General features: G+C 34.8%; 3 protein-coding genes across 4 annotated transcripts in view; 2 read left to right on the plus strand and 1 right to left on the minus strand.

Annotated features, from left to right (window-relative positions):
• hecw1b (HECT, C2 and WW domain containing E3 ubiquitin protein ligase 1b) overlaps positions 1-6,929 on the plus strand; it is a 43,374-nt gene extending 36,445 nt beyond the window's left edge. Inside the window, exons 20-29 of one of the 2 annotated variants that reach the window (XM_056253434.1) lie at positions 996-1,055; positions 1,535-1,649; positions 2,246-2,359; positions 2,434-2,586; positions 2,764-2,862; positions 3,731-3,860; positions 4,452-4,598; positions 4,683-4,797; positions 5,149-5,347; positions 6,526-6,929. In XM_056253434.1, the coding sequence (XP_056109409.1) occupies positions 996-1,055; positions 1,535-1,649; positions 2,246-2,359; positions 2,434-2,586; positions 2,764-2,862; positions 3,731-3,860; positions 4,452-4,598; positions 4,683-4,797; positions 5,149-5,347; positions 6,526-6,637 (1,244 nt within the window). In that variant the 3' untranslated portion in view covers positions 6,638-6,929. The remainder of the gene's footprint in view (positions 1-995; positions 1,056-1,534; positions 1,650-2,245; positions 2,360-2,433; positions 2,587-2,763; positions 2,863-3,730; positions 3,861-4,451; positions 4,599-4,682; positions 4,798-5,148; positions 5,348-6,525) is intronic. The other variant, XM_056253436.1, reaches the window with a different exon arrangement.
• A 4,783-nt stretch (positions 6,930-11,712) lies between these two features.
• On the minus strand, positions 11,713-12,457 carry LOC130087209 (cytochrome c oxidase assembly factor 1 homolog). Its single transcript, XM_056253439.1, has 4 exons — positions 12,315-12,457; positions 12,090-12,241; positions 11,943-12,019; positions 11,713-11,808 (listed from the first exon to the last, which is right to left on the minus strand). The coding sequence occupies exons 1-4, from the start codon at positions 12,406-12,408 to the stop codon at positions 11,727-11,729; spliced, it is 405 nt and encodes a 134-aa protein (XP_056109414.1). The 5' UTR covers positions 12,409-12,457; the 3' UTR covers positions 11,713-11,726.
• Positions 12,458-13,945: 1,488 nt separating this feature from the next.
• blvra (biliverdin reductase A) lies at positions 13,946-19,140 on the plus strand. Its single transcript, XM_056253438.1, has 7 exons — positions 13,946-14,089; positions 15,912-16,035; positions 16,890-17,009; positions 17,082-17,179; positions 17,596-17,703; positions 17,780-17,948; positions 18,756-19,140. The coding sequence occupies exons 2-7, from the start codon at positions 15,917-15,919 to the stop codon at positions 19,018-19,020; spliced, it is 879 nt and encodes a 292-aa protein (XP_056109413.1). The 5' UTR covers positions 13,946-14,089; positions 15,912-15,916; the 3' UTR covers positions 19,021-19,140.
• Positions 19,141-21,113: the final 1,973 nt, after the last annotated feature.

The following is a 21,113-nucleotide window of genomic DNA, read 5'->3' on the forward strand; positions in this document are numbered from 1 at the left end:
TGAGTCGGCCGAGAGCTTTAACCATAGGCCTCAGATGGTCTGCAAATGACATTATATTATTTAGAAGACAACTTGATATGATAATTCCCAATTCAGGCCTCATTTGTATCTCCAAGTACTTTTCAAGACGCATTAGCCCGTATACATCAGTATTTAGCACTGGGATAGGATCTGAGATGGCTATTAAAACCAGTTATTACAGAGCTCTCTGAAATGCTTGATTCTGATTGGCCAGTTGTGACATTCCGAGGTCAGTCGATAATGACTGTTGCCAATAGCGAAGCTGTAGGATGACGGCTCATCTGGGCATTTGAGGCCGGCGCTTCCTTCGCTCATATCATACCGCGGATGGACGCCGATGCCATCTTGAGCCTCAATTATTGACTCTATATTTACTGTCAAATGAAAACAGATGACTTCAATTTTAATAATAGCCCTATGGTGATATTGTTGAATTGTTTGTCTTGTTGCACAAATGATTATTTTGTACACTTTAAAATCTTACCTGTTTGTTATATTATAATCCATAATATAATTACAATGGTTCTTCTCAAATCAATATTTCCATGTCCAAAACAGCTTTTCTCCACAAATAATAATTAGTAGCACTACTATAGATTATCACTTAAATGTCCATCTTGTTTGAACTTTTTTGTTCATCTAGGCTCAAAGCTGATTGCTAGGAACTGTTTATGTTCACGGAAGCTTTGCGTTTAATGAGCTTATAAAATATTTAAACTCAAATCAATATTCCGTGTCTAATTATTCACTGTGGCAAGTAGCCGTGGAATTAGCAGGATAATGTGCATCCAACCGGTGGTTATTGCAGAATAAACCCGACCGGGTGATCAGGACCCTGACACGAAGCGGACTTGCATAAACCACTTCAGGCTGATACAAGCGGCACATTAAAGTGATTTATTTTCATGAAGATCCTTGAGTTTGCAAGGAAAGTGATAGATTATTCACACGCACTCTGATTTACTCTGATAAAGGCTTCCTCGAGCGAACTCCTCTCGTTCCAGTCTGCTGTCTGTCTGGTGAGGGCTCTCCAGGTCAGCTGCTCTCAAGCCTTTAATACTGTCCCCACCCAGCTGCCCCTCTCTGTGTCATGATGGACATTTCACAGACCCTAAGCCTGTTTTGTGTGAATATTCAAACCTTTGTCCACGGCTTTTCCTTATTCTGCCCATAAAGTGGTTAACTAACTAGTCTTGTTTTGTATACTTTCATTTTGTAAAACTTGACCGTTGTGCATGTTTGGACACTCTCAAAAACCGGACAAAGAAATGAAAAAAGGATAAAACTGTACTCCGGTACATTATCAAAGATCCTTGTCCTGTAATATGTCTTTTACGTAACGAAAGGAACAATCATCTCACCCATTCGTGTGTTTGTTCTCGAGGTGAACAATCTCCTCTTTCCTTTGGAGTTGTTTTATGGCCTTCTGATCCTCGACAGTCATTCCCTGATGGTTGATATTTGAAGTAAGCTGGAGTTCACATCTGTGGTGATGGTTTGGTCTTTTCTTTAGGGACCCAGAGGGCTCGGGCACCAGCGCCCTACCGCAGAGACTTTGAAGCCAAACTGCGCAACTTCTACAGGAAGCTTGAGGCAAAGGGCTATGGGCAAGGACCTGGGAAGATCAAGTGCGTTAACACTGACAATTTATATACAGTGCCGTTCAAAGGTTTTGGGTCTGTGAGATTTGTTTATTGTTTTGTAGTCTCTTATGCTCACCAAGGCTGCATTTATTTAATCAGAAGTACAGTAATATTGTGAAATATTATTAAAATTTAAAATATATTCAAATTTAAAACGGCTATTTATTTCTGTGATGGTAAAGCTTAATTTTCAGCCTCACACAATCCTTCAGAAATCATTCTAATATGCTGACTTTCAAGAAACATTTCTTATCATTATCAATATTGAAAACAGTTTAATATTTTTCTGGAAACCATGATAGTTTTTTTTTCCAGGATTCTTTGATTAATAGAAAGTTCCAAAAGAACAGCCTTTATTTTGAAATCTTTGGCAATATTGTAAACTTTTGATCAATTGAATGCATCCATGATGAGTAAAAGTATTAATTTCTTTGTAATAAAAAAACCTTACCGACTCCAATCTTTTGTGTGTGTTTAAATATGCTGCTTATAATATTTAAAGTAAGATCAAGTGTAGGCCATTAAAGTAGTATCAGTAAGATAAATGCCCTACACTTCTCACTTCATCTTATTTTTTTTAGACTGATTGTCAGAAGAGATCATCTTTTAGAAGGAACGTTTAACCAGGTCATGGCCTACTCCCGTAAAGAGCTCCAGAGAAACAAGCTCTACATCACCTTTGTCGGAGAAGAAGGGTGAGGCTCTCAAATGGTTAGTGTTTAAGCAAAAGTCATATGTGGTTATATCTGAATTCTGCTCTTCTTTCCAGACTGGACTACAGCGGACCATCGCGAGAGTTTTTCTTCCTGCTGTCTCAAGAGCTGTTTAACCCTTACTATGGCCTGTTTGAGTACTCCGCTAACGACACGTACACTGTCCAAATCAGCCCCATGTCTGCTTTTGTGGAAAACCATTTGGAATGGTAAGGTTCTTTCCACTTCCTGCCAAGGAATTTGCACACTTTCTGTGTGGTATGAGAAATCATACTGAATAGCCATTGACAGATAAATAAATAGTTATGTCATTGGCTGCTCTCACAGACTGCTGTTATTGCTAGAATGTCTGTTTTTGAGCTTCTTGATGTGACGTGTGTTTTCAGGTTCCGTTTCAGTGGTCGAATTCTCGGCTTGGCATTGATTCATCAGTATTTGTTGGACGCTTTCTTCACCCGCCCATTTTATAAAGCTCTTCTCAGACTGTGAGTGGACCATAAAGCATATACATGTAGAGTTCGAAGATGACAAAAAATATTACTTAAATTGTAAATGTCCTGTGTATTTTATATAAAGGTCTTTATTGAAAACACAAATCTAATTGATTTGTGAATTTTCATCAGGCGTTACTCCAGCCTTCAGTGTCACATGATCCACATGATAAACTGATTTGCTGATAAAGAAATATTTCTTATTTTTTATCAATGTTGAAAACTAATAGACATGCTTAATTTTTTTTGTAAAAAACATGATAGATTTTTTTTTTTTTGCAGGATTCTTTGATGAATAGAAAGTTCAAAAGAACAGCATTTAATTGAGATAGAAATCTCGAGTAACATAACCAATCTCTTTACTATCACTTTTAAACAATTGATGCATCCTTGCTGAAGAAAATTATTCATTTCTTTCAAAAACAACAAAATCTTACTGACCTAAATGTTAATGACCCTAAACTGAGGTGTAGTTTATATTTGCTTCCACATTAGTGGCTGACAGAATTTGTGACAGGCAACAGGAAGCAGATATCTAGATTTATTTGATTTAGGGTTAATTATGGTAAATTCACCTGTTTTTTGACAGAAATCTCAAAAATGGTCCTTAATTCACTCCAATGCAATTTAACAATAAATAAATTAGAAATCAAAATTAAAACAGCTTAAATTGAATTTTTTCCTATTTTTAAAATTCGCTAAAAATATATTTTAAAAAAACGGGACCTACACAATGGAAATTAATGCATCTGTTAATTTCAAATACCAGTATATCGGTCTAGGCGAGCAATTATCAGAATATCTTATCCTCTGATGTCTGAACTGTAAAAGCACTTTGCATCATTGTCACCCCTGTTTGCAGATCCACAGATCTCAGTGATCTGGAGTATCTGGATGAGGAGTTCCACCAGAGCTTACAGTGGATGAAGGAAAATGACATCACAGATGTGCTGGATCTTACCTTCACTGTCAATGAGGAAGTGTTCGGCCAGGTGGGAGAAACCCTGAAACAACATCATGAAAATGCTTTCTCATTGTGCATTGTTATGCTTTCTCAATTCTATATATACGTATGTATAAAAAAATTAATTCCTTTTTCAGAATACTGAATTTTAAACATTTTTTGTAAAATCCAAATAAGCTTTACTGATTTTTAATGGAAAGAAACCAATGTTTTTCATGCATTTTTACACATGCAAACTAACAGTGAACTGGCGAAAGTAAATTAATGTCACAGTTCCAATAACTGAACAGAAAGAGACCTTTCTACTGACTTCCCAGGACTCCCTGATCACCTGCGTGAACATTTACACGTAATCACTTGCTTGGAAAAAAGCTTTTTTTTGCCAAGTATATAAATATATTGCACCAAATTAACATGTTAAATCTAATATATATTAGGGTTGTTGATTTAACACATTAATGCTTTTAACGCACCCCAACCCAGGGGTGTACGTTATCTTACATTGCATGCAGTTTAGTCACGAACAATAATAATAAACAGCAGCCTAAAGATCCCTATCTTTTAAAAATTCAGGGAATAATATTTTTCCTAAGATGGGGTGTGTGTGTGTGTGTGTTAGGTAACAGAGCGGGAGCTGAAGTCCGGCGGGACAAACATGCAGGTTACCGAGAAAAACAAGAAGGAATATATTGATCGGATGGTGAAGTGGAGAGTGGAGCGAGGCGTCGTCCAGCAGACTCAGGCTCTGGTCCGAGGCTTTTACGAGGTAAGCATGCTTGTCATCTGATTTACTCTCTGTCTGTCCGTGTGACCACCATTTAACCTTTAACCTGTGTGTGTGTGTGTGTAGGTGGTGGACTCTCGTCTGGTTTCTGTGTTTGACGCCAGAGAACTGGAGCTGGTTATTGCAGGAACAGCAGAAATTGATTTAAACGACTGGAGAAACAACACAGAGTACAGAGGAGGTCAGAACACACACTTATGCCTATATAGACACAAATACATACACAAATACACAACACAAATGCAGTCAGAAATCTTGATATTAGGGCTGTGCCAGTCAAATCCATACGTGTTGAAAGATGACAATATTTATCCGGATTCTTTTTCTCACTATATTGTATTGTCACTTCAAGACCTTGTATTCATTATGCATTCTATGTGTTCATTAATATAATTTTCCGACAGTATATTTCCTACCTGCTTGATTAAGGAGGTGGTTGATGTTTCTCAGTGCAGTCAGATCTGCTTCTATGGAAAAAAGTGAAATGTAAAATTCTAGTTGTAGTAAGAAGGTTGTGTATATTCATCATCAGGTTATCATGATGGGCACATCGTCATCCGGTGGTTCTGGGGAGCGGTGGAGCGCTTCAATAATGAACAGAGACTGCGTCTGCTGCAGTTTGTGACGGGCACCTCCAGCGTGCCGTACGAGGGCTTCACCGCCCTGCGCGGGAGCAACGGCCTACGGCGCTTCTGCATCGAGAAATGGGGCAAGATCACATCGCTCCCGAGGTATAGTGACACACCTTTTCATCTTTCACAAATCTGGCTTTGATTTGAGCTGGTATGCGAAAGCTTTCAAATGAATTCAAAGATGCAAATATCAATAATGAAATAATAAAAGGTGCAAGTTTTACTAAAAATCTCAGTCAGCTGACAACTGTAAGCATTCGATTGATCTTTAACATTGCAGAAGAAACTTGGATAAAACGTTTAAAGTCAACATATTACAGCATTTACACACCAGTTTACTTCCATTGTATTTGACGTAAGACATGGATCATTATCAAAATTTTACACTTGTCCTTTGTCTTTTCAGTCAGGAAAGAAACTTAAAATAGTCTGTGTAACTTAACATTCTGTGTTAAAGGTGTAAAAAAATATTTTAATATGAAAGGGTTTGACTGACATATTAATTTTTGTTTTACAAAAAAAAAAATGAATTTAAGTGCCTTCTGTTCTGTTAGTTGAAATAAAGCTGAAATAAAATAAAATATAAATATTAGTTGAAAAACATTGAACAATAATTTTAAATTCTATTATTAAATAATGTTCATTTCAAATTATTAGAATTATTGCCTCAGTAATAAACTGAAATAAGTTTAAATAAGTTTGAAGCATTAAATTACTGGAAGAAAAAAAACTAAAATAAAACTAAATTAAACATAAATGGCAATATTTATAAAAAAGAAAGAAAAAAAAGAAAAATGACAAAAGCACATTTACAAAATTCCTAAAGATTTAATTAAAATTAACATGAAAACTACAACAAAAAAAAAAACTAATTCAACATATTAATAAAACTAGAATAAAAATTAACAGTATTTAATAATGTAAATAATTGAAAAAGAAATGTATTTAATCATATAATTTAAAATTACCATTAATTAATAATATAAATAATTACAAATTATCATTAACAGTATAGTTTAAAATCAACATTAACTAATAATATAATAAATCATTTAGAATGATCACTTATTAAAAGTATAATTACAAATGAAGTGTATTTAAAAAAATATTAATAATTTAAAAAGAAAGATTGTCCCCTTTGATTTAGTTTTTTCATACATGTTAAAACATGACCAGACCTAAACAGATTGGCCACGATTCTAGAAACTGATGACCAATCCATGAGATCAGAAACGTGTTTTCAGCCGGGCTGATGGATGTCATGTCTGGTTCCTCAGGGCGCACACATGCTTTAATCGTCTGGATCTTCCGCCGTATCCGTCCTACACGATGTTGTACGAGAAACTGCTGATCGCTGTGGAAGAAACCAGCACTTTTGGCCTTGAGTGAGGACTTCACGTGACTTTCCCGTGTACACTGTATTTACTTATCTACTAGCGTGGATCGTATCCTGTGTTCGTTTCTTTGGTTTGTTCAGGACACCACTGCATGCATCAGTCACCTGCGCGGGTGTACAGTGTGTAACGGGTATGCAACAGTGAAAGAGAAGCCTTCAACCTGCTTTAACACTCAGGGCCTCGACCTCCGCTGGAGTCGCTCTCAGTTCGCACACCATCATTTCGCCATAAACCGTCGTTTTCTTTTGGTGCATTTTGACAAGAATTGTAAAGTTAAAACCAAATACACTCACAGAAAACATCTGATTGAGGTGCCGTAATTACTGTAAATGTGTCTCACCCAACACGTCATCATCACAGGAAGTGACCTCACGTCATGTCACTTTGCAGGAGTCAAAGACAGACTAGGGGGAAATGGCAAGTCTAAACCTTGATTTGACACTTTCGATGTATTAGTATATCAATCAATACATTTTAATATTAAAATGTTTTAAGCGTCAACGATGTTCAAGGATGTTCAAGGCTTCATGCTGTTTTATGTTTTGTCTGTAATGTTTGAATGAAATTTTTAGTGTTGACACATGATTGCTTTCAATTAATGAATGTTTTTGGGTATGTTAAAAAAATCCCCACCCCAACCAAGAATTTTTTCTTTAAGGTCATCGCTGAAAGTGAAAATGCTAAACAACTCAACAAATCCAGTTAGAATATGTTAATTATACAGCTGTGTGGAGTGAGATTTTGAACCAATGAGATTGCACTGTGGGCGGAGTTACCCAGCGGAACAAAGCAAAAAAAAGAGACTGACAAAATTGTGGCAGTTGCTTTTGGTTAAGACACTGTGCAAAGGTGCATTCATGGTGACAGTGATTTATAGCGATTTGGACATGTACTTTATGTAAATGAGCACTGCCAATAGGAGTGAAGACATCTCAGTAAGTGAATGCTCACAATGAGCAGTTTTACTGTTCATGGTGTGATTCTTTATGCACTGCTGCAGCTTATATACAAATTTCCCTTTAGCATGTTCATTTTTAGTGGCAAAAAATGTATTAGTTGTCAAAATGGAATGATTTATTGTGTGGTTGTTTGTTTATCATGATTTCCGATCAGGTGGGCGTTACTGTCTGCGCTCCCATTGGCAGTTCATCGTGGCTCATTTGCATATGATTAAATCTCCACGGTCACTTAAAATATACTTAGATTTTCCTGATGCCATGATATGCACTCATTTTCCCCAATGTTTATAAAATGTATAATCTATTTATATCTATTTATATGGTGTCTTTTTATGACTTAAAGTGGTAAAGAGATTGTAAGAAACTACAGAAAAATGTGTGTGCCACACTTCATGTTCACTTGAGTGTTTCAGCTGTTTGCGTGTTTAAGGTGAAGATAAGTGAGAAATTCTGAAAGTAATATATTTATTCAAAAAGGAAATTGGTTTCAATGTCAGAAAACATTTCTTTGGAAGGTCAGATTGGTTCGTTCTGTGGGTTGGTTTATTGACGACTAGATTCCTGTGCTGAAGTTTTGATTATCGTTCATGTTTACATTTTAAAATGACGTGAATGTGTGTTTTATACATTAAGATCGTCATAAATCATCTTAACTTGATGCCATTTAAAGGTGCATGTGTTTGTGTCTAATCCACACTTGATGAATCAGTCTTTTATTTTTATCTCCTAATATTTTCATAAAGGGATTGTTCACCCAAAAAATGCATTGTTTGAATATGCAGAAGATTTGATCGCAACAATGGTTAATTTCCTTTATTAACAGAATAACATGAGGGTGATGATTTTTTTTTTTTTTTTTTCATTTCAGTTTAATTTTAGGTGTACTCTCCCTTTAATGTGGTGATGGAGAAGTAAAGCAATCAGGCTTTGATAGTCTCTGAAATATAATTCTATCTAAAATCAATTGCAGCTCAAAATGAACTACACTTCAACTCAGCTTAAGATGTTAGGAATGTAGGGAAAGTGCATTTGTATTATTTATCCCAATTAAGAAATTATAAAATGTCTGTATATCAAATGTGTACATATTTGCTTGAACAGTCTATGTAAAATCAAAATTTTAAAATGTGATTAATCAATTCAACAGCCAACAGTTCATCTTCTTTTTTTTTTTTCTTTTTTTTTTTTTTAAACATGTCTTCGTACTTACTATTGACATAATGTTAGTTAAAAATGGTTTTCTCAAATGTATATTACTATGCATATTTGTTTGCAATTATAAGAAATCCTACTTATTTGGCGGTTGTGAAGGACGTTTCTTCATGTATCAAGACTCTCGCAGCCCTGAAATGAAAATGTGAGAGAAATAAGGAGAAGTTTCTGGAACACACTGCCTCTCTGTAAACATGTCATTCTGGGAAATGCTGAAAGAGTTGGCTCCTGCTTCCACCTCGGACACATACACTTGCCTGCTCATGTATTTTTACACTTTTAATCTATCTGTATGGAAGAGAATAAGAGCGGACGTGTACAAATGTTAATTTGAATTGTGTTGTTGAGGTCAATTATAGCGCCTCTCTCAGGCTGAGATCTGTAACTACAGCATTACACTTAACGAATGTCAATAAACAATCACTTTCTATCTGAATCTGGCTGTCGCTCCTGTGTATAATACATCATGGTCTGAAATATCGCTGACTTGTACAATATATTTGTAACATATTAAATTATATTCTGTGTACAGAACTGCATATTACCAAAAATGTTTTATTATAGAAAGTCACAGCAATTATTTCTATAATAATAATGATGATAATAATAGTATAAATAATTATTATTGTTATAGCCAGACAGTCAATACTCATTACTCTTTGACTGCAGATTGACCAATCAGAATCAAGTATTCTACATATTTTAATTTGAGACTTCAAACATGTGCCTTGAATTAGGCTATGTCTTAGGCGTTTAATTTAAACCGGGTTTAGCTATTTATAGAAGGCATTTCACTCGAAAATATTGCACATTGAAGAAGAAAAAAAAAAGTTATTAAGATTAATGTGAGGTTTATAGGTGTTTTGCTCGCCCCTAAATATACCCAATCTGGTGTCTTCAGTCTCAATTTTTTTTAGCCCTGTAATATTCAAGAGAATCTCAAGCCAGGAGAAATGTGCCAAAGCCAGACTGTTACTGTGAACATAATCTGCAAAAATAAATCAATAACAAAATATAGCCTAAACACGTCATAACATTTAATGAAGAATTTATAGCTATTTAATTTGCTAAAACACTGTGATGTAATATAAATATATTGCAAAATCAGATCAGAACAGATTGGAGGAAGTATTCATATGGATGTTTTGGCAGATGAACGCGAGGACAGATGGTCGCCAGAGCTCTGTGGAATATGAGGATATTTCTGGAGCAGGAACAGGGTGGTTTTGGGGGATAACACTGGGATTTTTGAAGGGATTGAAAGAAGGAAAGTTTGAGACATGAAGCCTCAACTTGGTCTGGAACGAGATTTAGTCAGATTCAGAACAGATTTAGGAGAACTGAAGAAGACTTGAACAGGTCACTAGTGAACTGCTTCCACACTGTAGTTTGTATACTGTTTCCTTTGATCATTATTATTATTCATGTAGTATGCTGCGTTGCTGCATCTTTGAAATACAATGGCATAATACTGTAGCCTTCTCTTCCTTATTTTTGTTATGTGGTCGATATTCTGATTAATTGGTCAGACGTGAAAGGCCAAGCTGAGTGCATTGCATTATGGGTTAATAACGCATTATACAATGCACTTACTTATACTTATGCAGTATGTATCCGTTTAGTGTGTGAATTTTATACGGTTATTTTGTCATTCCACCCATTCTCGGAATTTCTCCGAAAGCATTTAACCCATTCAAGTTAGTGCACACACATTAGGAGCAGTGAGTAGTGAACACACACACTGCAAAACGTGGATATACATTCACTCTATATATGTACACATATAAATACATTTAGACCACTTAGCCTAACTTAGTGATTGCTATAAGGATGTGAAGAGACTTTCAACCAGCATTACAAAAAAAAAATTCTGGAACAAATTGCCTACCCTGCCTTTAATGCAATTCAATTATTATTATAGCTTTAAGTGTTTATGGATTCTTCAGTTTAACCAGTCTTTTTGGGCGCATCTGTGGATGAAATCTGCTCACTCTTCTGAATGTTGATTTTTCATATGTAATGGTTATGATGAACTGAGCATGGTTTAAATGTCAAATGAAAAAAGACGTACCAAGGGAAATCTTTCAGTACATGGTCCAAAAAAATCAACCAATCTATGTAGTTTTATTTCGAGTGAACAAAGAAAAATTAAGACAGATTTATTTTTTGAATGGCACAAAATTGTGTCAAGTTTATACTGACCACATGACCTGGAGCACTCTAACAAAGTGCACTTGTTTTTCTGCATATTTCGAAATTTCTCTCAAAATGAAACAATTGTGACTGTTTTGACAGTCATGAGAAACTTGTGATTCAAATTTCTGAAGTTACTGAGGCTTAATGTTTTACTGACTCCTACTGGTAAGATTTAGTAACTACAGTGGTACTAGACAAGTCATGTCAAATTATCCAAATATCCCAGTGCTTGGTATAAAGCTGTATTAAATTGTAGTATGTTCAAATTCACATGTTTTACACACATTTTTAGAAAGTCAAACAGATATAGGTTATTATTCCTGTGACTTATTTATTTTATGCAACCCTGCTTTTTCAATATGATCAGATATATACTGTTAATAAATAAACATGTTCAAGAAAGTATTTCAATACACACACACACATATATATACTGTATATAAAGATGATAAAATGCATAAAATTACAGTGTATGACATCATCCATCTTTAATGAAGCACATAAACAGCAAAAAAACGACTAAATCACAATTTCTCCAAGCTACATCCCAGATAAATATATATTAACATTTCAAGTAGGCAAATATATGAAAATGCCATAATCACATGTGCTTAAAAAAAGACATGCTGTCAATCATCTTTTGTACAGGGACTCTCTGACCGTCCATTGGCATTAGTCGTCTGTTCAACATTGATGCAATGCTTCTGTATAAAGTTACTCTTCAGATTCCGTCTTGTTGAAAATCTCAATGGTTTCTCCTTCCCTCAGTTTTAGGAACACTTGCTGGAGGAGCCATCTAGTGACGAAAGAGGTTAAGATTATTTTATAATGTAACATATCTATTAGCATACACAAACCCATGAAGCCACGGTTAGGCTTTGAAGGTTTCAGAGGAATGTCTCTATTCTGGGATTTTTGAAAACATGGCACCTGTTCATGAGAGTGTCTCTGGTGGACGTTGTGTAGAGATAACCTCCAGTCTTTGAGCCGGTAACTGGGATCTTCAGCTGAAAATGATTGATACAGTGATTAATCTATAAGCGAGTGAGTATTCCTCAGGTGGAGGGTGCTGCTGACCTGAGCGCTGCTGTGGTCCATGCGGTTGTGGCGGTCAGATAAATGGATGTTGTGGATCTTTAGAGGAGGAGCGCCCAGACTGGCCATGGCTGTGGAATTATTGTTCAGTTGTTCAAGGGCCTGACGGTAGTACTCTGCTTTTGCAAAATTTTCTGAAAGAAACAGGACACAATTGTTTACAAGATTTTTAACAGATAACATCCGATGTAATTAACAATGACTTACTCTGCATGAGGTAATACATCATAGCGCAGCCGCCGCCGGTCACTACAGTGATGAATATGGTCATCTGCTGCAGGAGGCCGGTCGATCGACTCATCCTCACTTCAGCTGGAGGAAAACTCTATACAACAGCACTGATTATATACATATAACAATGTCAATCAATTTATTTCCTTCATGATCTTAAAAACATGGCTTCTGCTTCAGTGCTTGAAATAAGTTTGAAACAGTACCAGTCAAACGTTTGAAAACATTACTATTTTTAATGTTTCTTATGCTCTTCAAGACTGCATTTATTTGATCAAAAATAATGGTTTGGTTTTCTTTTTTAATATACTTTAAAATAGAATTTATTTCTGTGATGCAAAGCTTCAGCCATTACTCCAGTCTTCTGTTATGATCAATATTGGAATCAGTTTTGCTGCTTAATATTTTTTATAACCTGTGATACTTGTTTCAGGATTCTTTGAAGAATAAAATGTCAAATAAGAATAACATTTATTTCAAACAGAAATCTTTTGTACCCATATACAATACCGTTGGTCTTGTAGAATACAGTTTGCGGTCAGTAATTTTTATTTTAAAGAAATGAATACTTTTATTTTTAAGATTTTTATTTTGAATGAGTGCTGTTCTTTCTAACTTTTTATCCATCAATGAATCCTGAAAAAAGTATGACAGGTTCAAAAAACATATTAAGCAGCAAAACTGTGTCCAACATTGATAATAACTGACTATCAAATCAGCATTTTATAATGATTTCTGAAGGATCATGTGACTCTGAAGACCGGAGTAATGATGCTGAAAATTCAGCTTTGATCACAGAAATAAATGATATTTGAAAAAAATATATATGAAATAAATAATCAAATTAATTGTATATACAGACATACATAATATGAAATAACAAAGGGCAGTATAAGAATAAGTAGTGTCCAATATATATATATATATATATATATATATATATATATATGTGTGTGTGTGTGTGTGTGTGTGTGTGTGTGTGTGTTTTACATATATATTGGACACTAACAAGTTACTGATTCTCATACTGCCCTTTGTTATTTCATAGTTCCATGGTTTTACTATTCTAAATTGTGGAATATATGGTATTTACCTGGTGCCTTAATGTCCTTGAAAGACAGTCCTAGCATGGGACATTCTCTAAAGAGAAAGTCCAAGAAACGTTTGATTTATTATTCTACAATAGTACAGTGAAATTTCTTTTTCAAATCTGCCGTCTTTAATATTGATACTTTGGCAAGATAGGGTTTATCTAAAAATGGTCTAAAAATGTCACTGAATTTCACAGAACTGAGACCTAATTTCGTCAATTCATGCATCGAATTCAAGGGCTGTTTATAATAATAATAACTCACCGTCACGTCGATTATTTTTAGTGTCGAAGACACTAAAAGCAGCGCGCTATGGACGCGGCCATGTTCGTTTTACTTTGAAAAACTTTATTCAAACATTGATATAGATAATCTGATTAAACGCATAGTAAAGCTCTATATTATCATATAAATGAAAAAGTAAACGTGTCAGTAAAGTTATGAACTCTTGATTTGTACGATACTCTGTTTATTTATTATGTATTTGTCGACAACCGGAACACGTGCGGCTGGAGCGCGTGACGTCAGACGCACGCGCGGTTACGAAAAAAGAGTTATGAAAGTTCTTTCCTGAGTCACACTAGAATGTCATTCATTTCTCTTATTTCACTGCGGATGCATTAGAGATTCACACCAAAGGCTCGTCGACGACATTCAGAGGTGAGGTTATATCTTGCTCTTGTACTTATGCATATAACGTTAGTAGAATTAAAATGATTCGTTGTGTAATCTCTCATTTGCGCGTTCTTGAGCGCGATATGCAGATGTGTTTCATTAATGTGGCGCTTTTGGTGATTTAATTAACACGCGTTTTGAAGCATTTCAATAAACAGATTTCTTTCCTGTATATCAATATACATTTCTAGTATTTGAGAAAATATGTATTGGCAGCATGATAGCCAAATTATTGTTGTCAGTAGCTGCTGGTAACTGGTTAACTTATATTATTATACACCATGTCACATGACATAAAAAAAAAATATATAAATATATATATATATATATATATATATATATATATATATATATATATATATATATATATATATATATATATATATAGGATTTTTTTTATTCATTATGTAATTTGAAAATGAAAATAATAATATAAAAATGTTCACTTCATGTATCGTTTGTCATTTTTAAATATAAATGAATGTCTTCAATGCTGCTGTCATTACCACCATACCAAACACTTTAAATGCTAATTATTTTAATAATCACTTAAAAGTGCAGAAGTTAAGAAATACCCTCAAACACAAAGTAAATCTTGTGATATTTATCATGAAATAAAAAGATAATTTTATTTTAATAGCATGCACTTTAATTAATAATTTATTAATTATTTACTGAGTAGGAAGGAAAGTGATCAAACAAAAAAACACTATAAACGACTTTAGGCAAAAAATGTTTTAAAATGTTTTTTTTTTTAGTTCCAGGTAATAGGAAATGTCTCCCATTTCCCCATATTAAATAAATGGGTAACTAATATAACCAAAACCGGTTTTTCCTTACGCAATATTCAGAAAACTACTGTATTCAAGTCTATTCTCAAGAAACGTTTTTTTTTTTTTTTGTAAAGGAAGTGTGACTAAACAAGCCGTTATCAGTCAAACACACATGCAGACATACCAAAAACTTCATTTCAGCGAACTCAAACCAGTTTCTCAAAAATGTTATGCTCCGCCATGTCTTTACAAGCTTGTTTTCATAGGATGACAAGGTCAGTGTAGATGTGGATCGATCCACACTCCATGATTGTGTGGTAGATTTCCCCTACACACTGACTTAAGTTAACCTCTGAGTCTGACTTAAGTTAACCTCTGAGTCTGACTTAAGTTAACCTCTGAGTCTGACTGAAGTTAACCTCTGACTGAAGTTAACCTCTGACTTAAGTTAACCTCTAGCGCTTCTGCAGGCGAGTCGGATGACGTCTCGCCCCTAATGAACACTATCATTTGGGAATCAGATCTCTAGTGTTCCTCTACCCCGCTGCACAGCAGTGACCAGACAGACTCCAGACACGGCCTTTAGATATGCTTTATCACAGCCGGAGGATCTCAGGCCAATTTCAGAGAGAATCCCACCAGCCAAAAGAATACAACAGTTTATATAGAATATAAGTGCATTACAAAGGGGACATGATCCGTTACATAATATTTCTCTAATATGATTGGCTCTTCGTATCTATAATACTGTTATGGGGTAAAAGCACATTTGGATTCCTTGATGCTTCAGCTTATTGCTCAAAGTCATGAGGTAAAAAATATATATCAATGTACATATAAATGTACAAAAGCATATAAATGTTAATTCTGTAGAAAAAAGGAATGTTAGTTAGGATTAATGAAATTTCCCTTCACACTTGTTTGAAACTTTTTCAGCATATGCAGAATTTAAACGAGGTTCAGAACAAATTCAGTTTTATTTCTTCACTATAAGCACACTTGTACTTGTAGTTAATGCTGGTTTTCTGCTTCAGGAATCATGTTGGGATCAGTGGTTGTAGGTCTAGGCATTGCAGGATGTGTGAGGATGAGAGATTTAGTCGCTCCTCTACCGTCCAGCGCTGCAGAGAAGCTCACCATCAGAGGCTTCGTGTCCAGGTCAGTGCCTCGTCCACACATTCATACTACTGACACATTAAAGCACTTACGTTGCGGTTTTTTTTGTGACCCCATAAAACACAAGATAAGTTCTCTGGGGACGTTTCATATCATATAGCAAATATTTACTGTGCTTTGCTTGGTGTGCAGTTTAGAAATCCATACACCTTCATATTCATAAATAGCCCATTGTGATGATGACTGCACTTTAAGCATGCATTTGAGTCTTCTTATTGAAAGACTGAATCTTTATACATATATACTGTATTTATAATATAGACCAAAAGTTGAGAATCTTTAAAACTGGTAATTTATTAAAAAATGTCTCTAATGCTCACCATGGTAGTATTTATTTAATAACAAATATAGGATAAACAATAATATTCTAAAGTATTATTACAATTTCAAATAATTGTATTCTGTTTATATATGGAATAGAAATCTTTTGTAACACTATACAATTCTTTATTTTCACATTTGATCAATTTGATGTGTCCTTGCTGAATAAAAGTATTAATTTCTTATTTTTTTACCCCACATTTTTGAATGGTAGTGTTTAAACAGGATCAAACCTGAAGAAAGTATAAATGTATAAATATATCGATAGATAATTACACAAATACATTTTTTAATTAAAGTTTAAAATAAAATAAAAATAAATACATTTGGGAATAAATTTGTTTATTTTTCAATGTATTTTTTCAATATTATTTTTAGCTTTATTTATATAAAAAAATGTCATGTATTTATTTATATTTCCCACATGTATTTATTTATTTATACATTCATTTATTTTTACTTAATATAGAAATGAGGGATATTATATATGATAATCAGTTTTGTTGTGTGTGCAGGAGGACTCTTGAAGACCAGCAGTGTGTGAAGCAGATCACTATGACGGAGGCGTTGAGCAGAGCCGACATCCACGTGGCGTTTATATGCACGGAAAACACCAACCATGAAGAGAGCATCAGGTATCACACAGAAAACCTCTTCTGACCCCTCTCGCATGGCAGAAATGCTCATTCATGATGCTCTGTCCTCAGGCAGTTCCTGGAGGCGGGGAAGCACGTGTGTGTCGAGTATCCCGTGACCCTCAGCTACACGTCTGCAGTGGATCTGTGGAACCTGGCTCAGCAGAAGGGTGAGCTGCTGTCTGGATGCTTGTCTTCTGTCTTCTTGAGTAAATCTTTGAAATAGTAGAACGCAGAGCTGCACGATTAATCGTGAAAAGATCGCGATCTCGATTCAAACACCCACAAGATCTTATTCCCTAGTGACAATGATTCGGCTATGTCTATTAAACCTTTGACAAGTACGATCACAGTGAACATTCAGATCTGGGTTCTGATCCAGAGAGAGCAGTTGTCATGTATAGATATGATACAGCTTCACAAACAGTGTTTTCAACCACACAGTGTCTTTATTTCTGTGTTACAATCAAAATTTGTGGTTCTCAGTTTATCCAGAAACGTGCTGCTCTAGTAGAACGTTTGTCGTTATAAAGCAGCTAAATAATATTTTTCGACTTGTTTTGTATCTAACTTCTGGTGTCTTCAGGTCTGGTGCTTCATGAAGAACATATTGAACTGCTTACTCCGGACTATAAACAACTGAAGAAAGACATATGTGGGAAAACACTGGAGAAGGGAACACTGCACTTCACAGGTATAACAGCACACAGGTCATCTTCTTTTGAAAGGTTTCCTCTAGGGGTTCGAGTGACAGTCATGTTTCTCCTCAGGTGGACCCCTGAAGCCTAATTTTGGGTTCCCGTCGTTCAGTGGCATTTCCAGACTGACGTGGTTGGTTGATCTTTTCGGGGAGCTCACGGTTACTGCTACATCTCTGGTGGAGGAGAAAGAGAACAAATACATGAAGATGACGGCCCACTTACTGACCAAACAAAACAAGTGAGCACACTATCACCACAGAGAGGCCTTCTCTGCTTCCTAATTATTTATTTATTTTAGATTTTTGTATTGCATTTATTCTATTCTTTATGCATAGCTGGCAAATAACGTGACCATAAACAATACAAATTATAGGTTGAAATTTAAATGAATGTGCTGTAAATTCATTCAAAAGTTGGGATCGGTAAGAGGTTTTTTATTGGTGTTGAAATAAGTATATTATGCTCACAAGGCTACATTTATTTAATGAAAAATAAGGTGAAAACAGTAATATTGTAAAATATTCTTACAATTTAAAATGGCTGTTTTCAAGTATTATTATTATCAGCGTTGAACAGTTGTGCTTCTTGATATTTTTGTGGAAAGTGTGATTTATTTTATTTTTCAGGATTCTTCGATGAATGGAAAGTTCAAACGAACAGCATATAATTGAAATGTTTGTAGCATTGTAAATGTCTTTATCGTCACTTTTGATGCGTCCTTGCCGAGTATAAGTTCATTTCTTTAAAGAAATGTATTGCTCCCAAACTTTTTAACAGTAGTGTCTATGTTTAGAATGTGAAACTTGTCATCATTTCCTCATTTTTCAATACTTCATCACCTTTTAGTTTTTTTGCTATTCACTTAAATTGAGTGACTCATTTGCTTTTCTATGTAGGTTTGTACAGTTGTATGGGTGGTGCTTGCATTTCTAAGTGGTTACTCGGGTGTTACTAAATGGTTGACCCAACCTTAGATCAAATAGCTCAAAACTGTATGAATTTTTTTGACCTGACATGCAAAAAACACAAGTGTTTTCTGGCGCAGACCTCTCACTTGGATTGAAGAGCGAGGCCCGGGACTGGGCAGAGTCAAACGCATCGACCTCCACTTCACGGACGGCGTTATCAGCGAGCTGCCAGCCGGGCAGCGGGAGCCAGTGGGGCTGTTCATGCAGGATCTGGTGCTGTTCGCCCGCAAGCTGCAGGGGGACGTCTCTGCTGCCGAGCTCCAGGCGGAGAGGAGCCGGATCTTACACTGTCTGGAGCTGGCGGACCGCATGCAACAGCTCAGTGAAAGCACTCAGGCCTGAACCTGTCCTGAGTGCATAGCCACCGTGGGATATGCGCTCTGTCTTCTCCCAAATGTCTCCCAAATATGGAATTGTGGGATATAGACTGTGGTGTAGAGACAGACAACTGGAGAGTAGAATAATATAAAAAAAGAAAAGTAACTTTTTTTTCTTTTTTTTTTGGTAACACGTTACTTGACGCCTTTATATATAATGCATTATAAAAAATATTTGAATGCATTAATTATGCCTTGAATGCACCTTACAATGCATTATATGATCTCATGAATAATTGTAAAGACAGTTATAGTACTTTATAATGCATATCTATTCATTAAGCACACCTTTAGAAAGTAGAATGCGTTAAAACAAAACAAACAACCAATTTTTGATGTACCAATGAATCTACAAATATTATAATGCAATTATTTATGAAAAGATATAATACATTATAACCTTCCAATTAGACTTTATAATGCATTTTACATAATGGTTTCATGTAAAGTGTTACCGATGTGTTTTTTCTAACCCTAATTAATACGTTTATTAATCAGTTGCTGTTAAGCTCTAAAAAGAACACAAAAAAAGAACCACCAAAAAGTAGTTTGTCCTATTATTCACAAAAAAAACAACAACATTTATTATAGGTTTTTTTTTGTCCTTTTTGGACCTTTACAGCTATTTTTAGGTCATTTTCTCTTTTTTTATCAGGATTGGGAAATTGCAATGATTTAAAAAGTCTTTTGATTTGTAAATTCAACTAATAGTTTTGTGTTTAACTAGTGTGCCGCATCAGAATATGCAGTAACAGCACATTCCTTCATTGTCTCATGCAACTCATTACTATAGTTATTGATTAACGTTACATGGCTAATTTGTTATTTAACAGGGTTACGCTTTATGTTAAGGTTATGTAGTTACATTGTACTTACTCAAATAAGTACTGAGTAATATTAAATAGCTACATGTACTTACTATAGAGTTACACTTAGGGTTAAGGTTTGTTTTAGGGTTAGTTACTTATAATTATGCATATTTTATTTTACTACTATATGTAAGAAGTATGTGTAACTATTTCACCTTACAATAAAGTGTTACCTTTAACAGAAAGGGAGGATTCCTGTGGACTACTGTGTTTTAACATGTTGTAAATCAGTTGGTATTTAGTATGTGACTAATACAGTGAGTTGTGCTTTAGTGCAATGCATCTGCACAAAAAATTCAAATACAAATTTCAGACAAATGAACCAGTGATTTCGGTCATTGTTCATACAGGCTGGTGCATTGCAAAACATGTATGTAATATGTGTTACTCTGTTGACATGTTGTAGTTCTGGGACAACTGGGTGAGCTCTGTAGGCATTCATACATGCTTTGGAGCAAAATCTAAGTTTTCTTTGAAAGTTTGTGGATTTTTTTTTTTTTTTTATAAATCTGATCATCCTTTCCTTTCTGTGTTCTTTATGAGGAGATCATACATGTGATGAGAAAGCACTGATTGGAGCAGATCATGAAAACATAAATGTAATGCACATATCACTGATTGAGAAGCATACCGCCACAAGGAGGAATGTTCAATGTTGCTTCTAGCCTAAATGCAGTTTACTTTTGTCTTAATGTGTACTTGTGTAATTCAGTTAAATAAAAAAATGGTGCCTGCTTTATGGAATTTGTTTCCGCAGCTGAATCCACACATGAACTTGACATAACTTGAAATCACTTATTTTGAAAATTAAGCTTACTTTTTTTAAACCCTTTTTGCATTGAGTTCTTAATCATGTCCATCCCAATTTTGTTAGTGTAATAAATAAAATACAATCATCCTGACACGCGTCTTAAATTCAAGTCAATTCACATTTATTTGTAAAGTGCTTTTCACAATATATATTGTTTTACAAATTCTGTAAAATGGTGTTTGCTTTGTACTTGTTTTATTCTTTAACATTGTTTTACGCAATTATGGGTGCATATACTGGAGCAAAACAAGTCTTTGTTTTTTTTATGCCAAATATTTTTTCTGTTAAAGCTTTACTATAAAGGTTGATTTATTGACTTGATTTATAACTAATTGAAGTATTAGGTATCATGAACTAACAGTGAACAATAATGTTGAA

Source organism: Rhinichthys klamathensis, unplaced genomic scaffold (assembly GCF_029890125.1).
Source record: "Rhinichthys klamathensis goyatoka isolate OS25496 unplaced genomic scaffold, OSU_Roscu_1.1 h1tg000105l_1, whole genome shotgun sequence".
Taxonomy (NCBI): Eukaryota; Metazoa; Chordata; class Actinopteri; order Cypriniformes; family Leuciscidae; genus Rhinichthys; species Rhinichthys klamathensis.

Excerpts from the sequence above, each read along its gene's own strand:
- LOC130087209 (XM_056253439.1), bottom strand. The coding sequence starts at position 12,408 with ATGAGTCGATCGACCGGCCTCCTGCAGCAGATGACCATATTCATCACT. Across the intron at positions 12,020-12,089 it reads TGGACCACAGCAGCGCTCAG|CTGAAGATCCCAGTTACCGG; the intron begins GTCAGCAGCACC and ends AATCATTTTCAG. Across the intron at positions 11,809-11,942 it reads AGAGACACTCTCATGAACAG|ATGGCTCCTCCAGCAAGTGT; the intron begins GTGCCATGTTTT and ends TTTCGTCACTAG.
- blvra (XM_056253438.1), top strand. The coding sequence starts at position 15,917 with ATGTTGGGATCAGTGGTTGTAGGTCTAGGCATTGCAGGATGTGTGAGG. Across the intron at positions 16,036-16,889 it reads ATCAGAGGCTTCGTGTCCAG|GAGGACTCTTGAAGACCAGC; the intron begins GTCAGTGCCTCG and ends TTGTGTGTGCAG. Across the intron at positions 17,949-18,755 it reads TTACTGACCAAACAAAACAA|ACCTCTCACTTGGATTGAAG; the intron begins GTGAGCACACTA and ends TTTCTGGCGCAG.